The sequence below is a fragment of the Hippocampus guttulatus genome, chromosome 1 (genome assembly GCF_054856545.1).
Source record: "Hippocampus guttulatus isolate MCC_2025c chromosome 1, RoL_Hgut_1.0, whole genome shotgun sequence".
Taxonomy (NCBI): Eukaryota; Metazoa; Chordata; class Actinopteri; order Syngnathiformes; family Syngnathidae; genus Hippocampus; species Hippocampus guttulatus.
The window spans coordinates 19,334,485-19,345,836 of NC_141261.1; the positions used below are offsets into that span (position 1 = coordinate 19,334,485).

The 11,352-nt window shown below is 41.6% G+C and overlaps 1 protein-coding gene across 1 annotated transcript in view; it reads right to left on the reverse strand.

The window, feature by feature from the left end:
- LOC147210815 (nucleolar protein 4-like) overlaps positions 1-10,754 on the reverse strand; it is a 55,770-nt gene extending 45,016 nt beyond the window's left edge. The window contains exons 1-3 of the mRNA XM_086116799.1: positions 10,614-10,754; positions 8,558-8,663; positions 2,745-2,827 (exon numbers count right to left, since the gene is read on the reverse strand). Of these exons, the coding sequence (XP_085972925.1) occupies positions 2,745-2,827; positions 8,558-8,663; positions 10,614-10,730 (306 nt within the window). The 5' untranslated portion in view covers positions 10,731-10,754. The remainder of the gene's footprint in view (positions 1-2,744; positions 2,828-8,557; positions 8,664-10,613) is intronic.
- Between the last annotated feature and the right edge of the window lie 598 nt (positions 10,755-11,352).

Consider the following 11,352-nt stretch of genomic DNA (forward strand, 5'->3'; position numbering starts at 1 on the left):
GTGTGTGTGTGTGTGTGTGTGTTTGTGCGTGTGACTTAGTAAGGCACAATAATATTGGTAGTTTTTCAGAGAGGATAAAGAATATATGCCAGTGAGTATTGTAAGTTTATCTTTCCATGTGTGTTGCTCCACTGTTGATGTTAAAATATCTGTTGCATAAAGGGCTGTAACATGGCAACTATCAATGCCAATCATTAGCCCATTTAAACAGTTTTCCATTATGTGTTAGCATTAAGCTAACGCGGGCATTCATATGGCAAAGTTGTTCTGTTGTTTAAAATACAGGTTTAATGCTCTGTTGTATGTTAAGTTTGAGGTGGAGCTTTAACTTGAAGTGGCAAAAATAGCTAGAAGCCTCTATTTTTTTCAAGAATTGTTCACTACCTGCCATATTGTCGCTTATTGTGAAGTCGGCTGAGTGTGCTGTCACCATTGCGCTCATATCTTAAGTTTGCAACTGCTACTACTCTTACTGCTGCTACTATATCTCCCAAAGCAAAGAAGCAATATGGTGAACCAACAAGAGTGTCTGTGCAACAGACTAAACCTGCATGCGAGCATTGCAAACACACACAAACACACGCACAAACAGGAAGCATGGCAGCTCATTTCCTCCCCTTATTGAATTGGGACAGAGGTGCGGATGCAGCAAGGGATGAGGAAGATGGCTTGGGTTTAGGATGAGCACTAATGGACGAAGCCGTATCGTTTGGCAAATGCAATGACTATACCTCTCCAGCAAACCCGACGCTTCTCTCCCACCCTCATCCCTCTCTCACTGTCTCTCAGAAATCAAATCTTGGTTCACCCATAATTTCCTCAAGCTAAACAGCAATAAAACTGAACTCCTACTCGTCGGTACCAAATCCACTCTAAACATGGCCGACAGTTTCTCCCTCATAATTGATAATGCCACTATATCTCCTTCCCCCCAGGTGAAGAGTCTGGGTGTCATCCTTGACAGTTCACTATCCTTTCACTCCCACATCAATAACATTACCCGGTCCGCTCATTTCCACCTTCGCAATATAAACCGCCTCCGTCCCTCACTCACTCCTCACACCACTGCTATCCTTGTTCACAGCCTCGTCACTTCCCGCATTGACTACTGTAACTCACTCCTCTTCGGTGTCCATCAAAAATTCCTCCATAAACTTCAACTTGTTCAGAATTCAGCAGCCCGGATCATCACGAGAACCCCCTCCTTCCATCATATCACCCCCATCCTCCGACAGCTCCACTGGCTTCCTGTCAAACTTAGAATCAACTTCAAATTACTTCTCTATACATTCAAAGCCATCCATAACCTTGCGCCCCCCTATCTGTCAGAACTTCTTCAAATCTCCATTCCCTCTCGCTCACTCAGGTCCTCATCCTCCCTCCACCTTTTTCTACCCTCTGCCCGTCTCAGTACAATGGGGTGCAGAGCCTTCAGTCGCTCTGCCCCCAAACTCTGGAACTCACTTCCTCCCAACATTCGTAATATTGACTCTCTTTCCATATTCAAAACCCAGCTCAAAACCCACCTATTCAGACTTGCCTACCCGCCTTAAATCTTTCTTTCTTTGTTTATTATTTTATCTGTGTTTTACTATTGCTCTTGGTTGTACAGTGTCCTTGAGTGTTATGAAAGGCGCTTACAAATGTGATGTATTATTATATTATTATGTGCCTCCTGCAAAGAACAACTGCCTTAAGTTACATAACTACCACGTAGTTAACATTGATGAAATTATCAATTTTAAATGTTGGCCTACAAATACCTGGGGTCAGTGGCCAATTAAGCCAGCTTCTTAAAAAAATACACACACTCGCCATTCCCCAGTATATAGATATTCCAATTCAAAACAATATTGAACGAAATAATTACATATGTAGGCCTACATTTGGGTGAAATATTGACGAGTGTAGACTTAGTAGCCAAAATGCACATGAGGATGTAGCACACAATGCGTCTGTGAATGGGGACCATCAAATGTGCACAGAAGGGGGTAAAACAACAACTATTATTGATCAATTTAAGTGGATAAAACTCAAAATTTTTAAAATCCACATTAAAAACACAAGAACATGTTGATTTCATCACATTTTCTTATAAAATGCATACTGGGGGCCAGGTCAGGTCAGCATCAGTGAATTTCATTTGGCTCCGGACTATTGGGCCACTGTTAATGTTGGACCCTGCTCGGTGGCTATAGCTTTAGCTCTTTAGAGACATCCTCATTTGCTCACTTCCATGTCACTCAAGAGGCCAGGACCACGCGTGTGGGCACGTGCGTGCACACACACACACACACACACACACAAACGCACGCACACACACACACACTCACATTCACATGCACACATTCATGTCATCGTGACTACTGTGTAGAAAGTGAAGATCGTGACACCACATGGACAAAAAGAAGCTCTGCACCTCACAAGCTGCAAATAATTTAATAAATATATGGTTTTCTATGCAGTCGTCTGCATTGACATTTGAATGCGTCAAATCACCTTTGCCTAGTCAAAGGTGAGTCAAATACTTGTATTAGCTGTAAAACAATGCGATGTTCTTCTTAGCTCAATATGCTAACATTAGGCTACTAACAAGGTTCACTAAGTGGTTTTGCAATGTTTGTGTGGGCACTCATGCTTGAATGATTAAAGTATAAATCCTGTAGTTTTACACAAAAGATTACATATGGATGTGTGTGTGTGTGTGTGTGCGTGCGTGCGTGCGTGTGTGTGTCTTCACTCACAGTGTTGCTGCTGTTGTAGTGTTCTCGCTTCCACTCAAGGATGTCCATGGCATCCGACGGCAAGCCCTGGATCGTCTCATTCGCTAAGGGACACAAAGAGACGGCATCAGAAGAGAGTCGCCTTTATGATATGTGTATATATCAAATTCAAATTATGTAAACAAATGTTTATTTTTAGTCCATTGTGTGGAGTTTGCATGTTCTCCCCGGGCCTGCGTGGGTTTTCTCCGGGTGCTCCGGTTTCCTCCCACATTCCAAAAACATGCATGGCAGGCTGATTGGATGCTCTAAATTGTCCCTAGGTGTGAGTGTGGGCGTGGATGGTTGTTCGTCTCTGTGTGCCCTGCGATTGGCTGGCAACTGATTCAGGGTGTCCCCCGCCTACTGCCCGGAGATGGCTGGGATAGGCTCCAGCACCCCCCGCAACCCTAGTGAGGATCAAGCGGTTCGGAAAATGGATGGATGGATGGATATTATTCATGATTTGTGAATGAGAATGTAGAGTCAGCTGGCTATTAACTGGCTAACCCATTACCCACTTTGTGTGTTGTGAGACTGTGTCAATTTTGGCTGTGCAGCAAGCCTATGAATGTGCTTGTTACGTGTTTATTTTCTTACCGTTTGTTCAATAAAGACATTTAAAGTACACCAGCGGCCATGTGTTTGCTTGGGATTACACTCTGTTGTAACTAGCAGTGGTCGGCTGGATTAAATTTTCAATTACTTTACAATAGGCGTGCAGTTTTGTTTTGCAGCAGACATGTTGCACTTGGACTTCTTTTTAAGTGTCAAATCAACCCAAACCCTTCAACATTGTCTTTACGCACTCTTTCTTCCTGCCTTGCAATTTTTGCTCTACAGTAACAATCCAAAAAATTTGATTTGTACAATTTTAAAATCTGTGATTCAGCGAGACTGCAAATAGTGAACTGCAATAAGGCAAGGTATGACTGTATACATATTCTGTAGATATACGCACACACCTCTCTCTCTCAATACATATATATATATTTGCATGTTCTCCCCGGGCCTGCGTGGGTTTTCTCCGGGTGCTCCGGTTTCCTCCCACATTCCAAAAACATGCGTGGCAGGCTGATTGAACACTCTAAATTGTCCCTTGGTGTGAGTGTGAGCGTGGATGGTTGTTCGTCTCTGTGTGCCCTGCGATTGGCTGGCGACCGATTCAGGGTGTCCCCCGCATACTGCCCGGAGACAGCTGGGATAGGCTCCAGCACCCCCTGCGACCCTAGTGAGGATCAAGCGGTTCGGCGGATGAATGAATGAATGCATATATATATACAGGTATATATATATATATATATATATATATTAGAGCTGTTAGTTTAGCGCGTTTTTATTGGCATTAATTTAAATGAATTTTAACGGGATTAAAATTTTTATCGCGAGATTAACGCGGCACACGTCACATGTTGATGTTACGTTGCTCTATAAATAAATCAGAAACAAAACAACAAGCGCGCCGCATAGGTCCACGCACGTTTGTTTTGCCAGCCACGGCAGCGCCAGACACCGAAAACTGATACTTATAGAGTTTATGAATGGAAAGTTTACTTTTAAAAAGTTGCCAGATTGTTCCACTGACAAGACCAAAGTTACCTGTATCATACAGGTATACGATGTATGCCACTGACGCGATTGTTACTTGTTTGGAACTATTTTGTGTGGAAGGTTACAGTGTTCCGTGTCCATATAAATAGAGCGGGTGGAGCTTCTCTGTGTTGGTCTGACAGTAGGGGTGTTCACACGGCAAGATTTGGTCCAGTGCTACGACGGGGCTGCCCCAGTAGAGCGTTCACACGTACAAATTAGCTCCAGCGTAGCCCCGGAAAACAGCTTACACCGGACCAAATTTGATCCACCTCAGGGAGGTGGTTCAAAAATTTGCTCCAGAGCAAATGCTCGTTAGCGAAGCAGCACCAGTGTAAATTTGCACATGTGAACGCATTTGTTTAATAACGACATAAGACTTGGCTGGTAACATCTTTCCTTTTGTAGAAGACTGGACTGTCTCGGAGTTGTTTGTGTAGTTTGTTCATTTGTTGTGTGTTCACAACCCCCCGCTCCCCATATAATTTATTTTGTGATTTCCTCTCTTGATTTTCTGTTTGGCGCATTACGTGTTTGCTTTTCTGAGTGTCATTGAAGTCATCGTTGATTTACGTTTTCGGGGGCGGTCACTCTCGAGCAGAAGGCACGGAGACCGAGAAGGAGAAGGACGTGCCTGTCCAGTAGTCGCTTGAGTTGTGTATACGTTTTAAAAAGAACCAACACGACAGCTCATTTGTTTTCTGTCGTTTTGCCCCGCTGCAGAAACTGCCGTGTGAACGCAAGTGGGGCTGCACCGACGCTGTGCCGGTGCAGACACGCTCAGCGGCTTTGTACGTGTGAACGCTCCACACAATTTGCTGCGGTGCAAAATATATCGCAACAAAATACATCGGTGCAGCGCCGGAGCAAATGTGTGCCGTGTGAACACCCCTAGTGACGGTGAAGTTCAGCAGTGTAGTGGTAGCGATTACACTGAAAATAAAACGTCTTCAGTGTTGTCATCAAACCAAGTGTAGTCATTCGAAATTATGTCTACACAAAACCGTAGAGAGACTTGCACCCAAGAAGGACCAAGAGAATCAACATAGCCTGACTGCTGTGTTCAAAGCAAACTTGAGAAAAACAAAGTGTGCAACCATGGCTTAAATCCACTATAGGCTGAGTACTAGTTTACCTTAGATGTGCACTTTATAATGTTATATTGCTCTGTTTTGAGTCCATAAAAAGAGCTGTTAAAGCAGCTGTTGTGTGACAAAATATATATTTGTTATTATTTTTTTAAATTATTTTTCTAATACATATATATTAGAGCTGTCAAACGATTAAAATATTTAATTTAATTAAAAATGCAACTGTCATAATTAACTCAAATGAACAAAAAATTAATCCTGATCACTCACGCATTTTTTATCGTTTCTGAATTTCCTTTTATATTTTTTTTGTTCTATTTTTCCCCATTTTAATGCTCTCATCAACATGGAACCATGAATCAGTTTTCTATGTGCAAAATGCAAATATTTACTGAAATAACAATTTCGATTTTCAATTTTACATGAACATTTTTCACTTGGAGCAGTTATTCACACATAATCTTTCACACAATATTACTGTCCATCAACAACAGTGAAAAAAATATTTTGTCACACAACAGCTGCTTTGACAGCTCTTTTTATGGAATCAAAACAGAGCAATATAACATTATAAAGTGCACATCTAAGGTAAACTAGTACTCAGCCTATAGTGGATTTAAGCCATGGTTGCATACTTCGTTTTTCTCAAGTTTGCTTTGAACACAGCAGTCAGGCTATGTTGATTCTGTTGGTCCTTCTTGCGCGGAAGTCTCTCTACGGTTTTGTGTAGACATCATTTCGGATGACTACACTTGGTTCAATGACAACACTGGAGACGTTTTATTTTCGCTGGGTCGCTACCACTGCACCGCTGAACTTTCGTTGTTATGTCACTGCCTCAGTGCACCGTCACTGTCAGACGAACACAGAGAAGATCCACCCGCTCCATTTATATGGACACGGAACACTGAAACCTTCCACACAAAATAGTTCCAAACAAGTAACAATCGCGTCAGTGGCATACATCGTATACCTGTATGATACAGGTAACTTTGGTCTTGTCAGTGGAGCAATCTGGCAACTTTTTAAAAGTAAACTTTCCATTCATAAACTCCATAAGTATCCGTTTCCGGTGTCTCGCGCTGCCGTGGCTGGCAAAACAAACGTGCGTGGACCTATGCAGTGCACTTGTTGTTTCCTTTCTGGTTTATTTATAGAGCAACGTAACATCCGCTGTGACGTGTGCCACGTTAATCTCGCGATAAAAATTTTAATCCCAGTAAAATTCATTTAAATTAATGCCAATAAAAACGCGCTAAACTGACAGCTCTAATAATTATGTATATATATACTGTATATGGGCGGCCCGGTAGTCCAGTGGTTAGCACGTCGGCTTCACAGTGCAGAGGTACCGGGTTCGATTCCAGCTCCGGCCTCCCTGTGTGGAGTTTGCATGTTCTCCCCGGGCCTGCGTGGGTTTTCTCCGGGTGCTCCGGTTTCCTCCCACATTCCAAAAACATGCATGGCAGGCTGATTGGATGCTCTAAATTGTCCCTAGGTGTGAGTGTGGGCGTGGATGGTTGTTCGTCTCTGTGTGCCCTGCGATTGGCTGGCAACTGATTCAGGGTGTCCCCCGCCTACTGCCCGGAGACGGCTGGGATAGGCTCCAGCACCCCCCGCGACCCTAGTGAGGATCAAGCGGTTCGGAAAATGGATGGATGGATATACTGTATATATATATATTAGATGAGTGGTTGCAACAGATCCCGGGAACAACATCAGACATCTCAGTCCAGAAATGTGCAGTGCTGGGAATAGCAAGGATACTGCGCAGAACCCTCAAGCTTCCTGGCCTCTGGTAGAGGACTCGAGCTGAATGAGGGACGGACACCACCCGAGGGGTGAGACAAGGATTTTAAAAATATATATACATACAGTGTATATATATATATATATATATACATATATATATATATAAAACACAGTAAATATATACCTGTATATATACAGGTATATAGTACATTTTTCTTTGCTCACACACAGACATACAACCACCCTCCCTCCAATACACACACACACACACACACACACACACACACACTAACATGGTTATTTAAGTGGCTCTATTCCATGCTGATTAATTGCATTTAATAATTCACCACTGAACTTTAACAGAAGTCATCATCACTGTAGAATGTGTGTGTGTGTGTACACAATCTTGTTAATTGCCTTGCTCCCCTGCTAGGGTCCACATACACAAGCGCCTGCACACGCATGCAAGCAGAGTTGTGTCATGTTTGTATGCTTATGCTTTGTGAAATCATGCGGCAGTCCTGTCTGTGTGACTGAACCCCACCCCTCCCCTTCTAAATCCAGGCATGCTTCCTGGCCAGTGTTCTTTGTGTGAAGCTGTTAATGAGGTGGCTATCTTAACGAGGGGCTGGCTGTGCACCATTCGGGGGAGGCTGTGGAGGATGGGAGGGCAAATTGCATTGTAAGCAAAGAGGACACCATAAAGCACAGAAGAACGTGTCAAATACTGTATTAAAAACATTGAGCTCTCTGGATGATTGCATGTAGAAAGCAAAGATTTGACAGTTGAACAATCTGTAGTGCAGTGGAGTGAATTTTTCAATGCATTTTCTTTCAATGTGAATGTAAGATTATGTGGGACTATTCCACACTTATCTAAATACAGCTGAGGTCTCATTCGGGTGACTGAAGCTCCCCTAAAATGTTAAGCCTCCTGTAAATGATTTGGTTGCATTTTTGCTGCATTTACATTTTTTAATTATCCTAATATATTGCTTTTTCTTTTAAGTACCAGATGTTCAATATAAAGTTGCTCGAAAATCATTTTAAATACATCTACACTTAATGCATAATTATTTTCTTCAATATGAAAATAAATCTGTGGGTTTCCCTTTTCTGCAGGGCACCCCTTGCTGTGCATCTCTGTCAAATGCACTCATATTCTGAAGTATCTATTCTAGAGCTACATCCACGTATCATATAACTTCTATCTATCTACTGTATCTATCAATCTGAGAACCATCTATCACTATGGCATCAATTCCATTAGCTATGTATTCTTGATCTTTGATAAAAGTGCACGTGTGCGCGCACGTGTGTGTGTGTGTGTGTGTGTGCATGTACGTGTACGTGGGTCTTTACCTTCGGAGCAGTGTACGCGGGCGTGCATCCTATTCTGACACTCAGCACAGCTCATCAGGAAGCGTGTCACCGCCTCTCGGGGCAGGAAGGCGTACGTCTTTGCTATCTGTGTTGAAGTGAAAAAAGAAACGCCAAGTAAAAACATTTAATGGAACAAATCTAACAATATTGAGGCTATTGTGCTTGTAAGAATTTGAAAAATAACACTAGTCAACAATTTTTTTGGACTTTTCTTTTAGCAGAGATAGAAGTAAACTTTTCTGATTCTGAATCTGCCTCATTTTGTCTCAAGAACGTCAGATTATCATGATAACAATATATTAAAATAAAATGTAACATATTTATTGAATCATATTTATGAACTAAAGGTCACTTTCATCAGCTGGTGGAATTTTTTTCTGAAACATCATGACAATGTCTCAATCACCCACAAAAATAAGTTTAGCAATACATCAACCCATCTAAAATTCAAATTTGCCTTTGACCAATAATTAAAAGTTGAAGGTGGAGCTGCAAGATGCACATTTTGGATCTCTGGGGTTTGAATCTCAGCCGATTGGCTCGACTGGCAACCAGTTCATTATTTGTACACACATGCCCTGATATTAACTGGTGACCAGTCCAGGGTATACCGCTTCGCTATCAGTCAGGTGACTTAGGGTCCAGCTCATCCCTCAACCTAGCGAGAATATGAGGACAATAAAATTTGATTGATGGAAAATGCTGCCTGTGAGACCAAGGAAAGAAAACTAAATGTTTTTTGTGGCACCTCCATGAGGCCAGCGGAGAACAGTGTCAGTAACTTTGTCTTCTCACTGCTTTAAACGAACATCTTCAGAATCATCATCAGAATAAGAATTGAAATTTGTTTAGCAATGTGTTTGTTGCATGCGCCACATGCACAGATCCTCACACCAATTAGAAAGTGTACAAACTGTTGAGCATGAAGTGCTATCTCCACAAGTGAAAATGCTTTTATTGACATTAACGGAGCTTGATTTTTTTCCACACTCTGGGTTACACTTCCACAAGTAAAAACTAATTTCTTCATTCAAACCCCCTAGCTCCATCCTCAGTTGTCATGCTAAAAAAGCCATTGTCACCATTTGCATGAAACTGGAGTGTCTAGGGTTGAAAATATGGAGGGTGCTCTCTCTATTTTTCATGAAAGTGTGCTTATGACAAAACAACATATTTCTATGAACACTGTAGATGAAAATAATACGTTCCCATTAAATTATCCTCAATTCCCCAAACTTCCATAGAATATTTGCAATATTTCCAAAATTCTCCATCTTAACTTGAATATAAACGGTGCAGCAACACATGTAGATGGAAAATATAACTGTACTCAGTCATGTACATTTTATCCTCTGTGAAGAGCAACTAATATTAGTGTCGTACCTATGAGGTGGGAGGAATTAAGACATCTCTTTTATCAGTCTTATACTGCCTACTGGTGTCCAGGGCAGGCACACCACAGAGAACAGTATTCAATTGATGCAGTGGAAAAAATGTGAGATTGGAGTCATTCATTCATTCATTTTCCGAACCGCTTTATCCTAACTAGAGTCGCGGGGGTGCTGGAGCCTATCCCAGCTGTCTTCGGGCAGTAGGCGGGGGATACCCTGAATAGGTTGCCAGCCAATCGCAGGGCAAAATTTAAAAGTACGTTCGAGACAACTGGATTAAAGTTATGGCTGAATACTCTGAGATTGTCATAATAGCACTGTTGCTATTTCCGACATCCGACCTGTGTGAGGTGGCGGGTTTCTGCAGCAACGGCGACTAAAACAAAATTAGGAAGTAGACTGGGCATAAACCACACACTTGAGGTGTCATTGTCTCCTATTACCCCGAGATGGGATCGTCTAGTTGCAGAAAATCAAGCTCGGGGCTGTGGTGAGTCGTCATTTTCATGCACTTTGAATTTGCGTTGTATCTTATTTTGAAGGCATTAAACATTACCATAGCGATCAGTGTTGCGGCCAGATTAGACGCTCCTTGTGTTTATTACTATATTTCGAAAACACCACAGTTTTCATGCAGCTCATACCATATTATTTTGTTGTATTAATCCACATCTTAAATGCCGGTCCCTGAAAATATTGTCTGACATATGCCGGTCCGTGGGGCAAAAAAGGTTGGGGACGCCTGGTGTAGATGATGTCATAGAAATCCTCCACCACGGCCACTTGCTTCAGGGACACTGCATCCGCACTCTGGACGTGTCGCATATATCCCAGCCATGCAACAAAAAAAACAAAAACAAGCCATAGTAAAACAGTTTGTAGCATTCAAATAATAGTTTTCAATAAAGCTTTATGCTAAATGGTAATGCCCAAAGTTGTAGACTTCAGTAACATGACTTGTCTCAAGTCTGGCTCAGTTTGCCTATTTTAGGACTTGTATTGCTTCAAATCTATTAAAGACTGAACTTCACTCATGGCTTGTTTAAAACAAATACATCATGTTTCTCGAATGTGCTTGATATTCTGTTGATGTTATTTTATTCAGTTTTAGTTCTAGTTACTTTTCATTAACTATAATAAGAACCTTACATGGGACTTGAAAAAGAATACAGGTAGTATTTGATTTTCAGTTGCACATGATTAAAATGTGCTAAACAAATGCCCAACATTAGTTTTTTTTTTAAGAAAACATCTACAAGTACATCAGTTTACCACATTTTGATCCTGTGCAACTTTAGTACGTTATAGAATTAAGTAAATCCAAAGGATCTCTTTTTTCAGTGTTGTAACTTGAATTTCAAGACCAAAATCTCACTAATGACT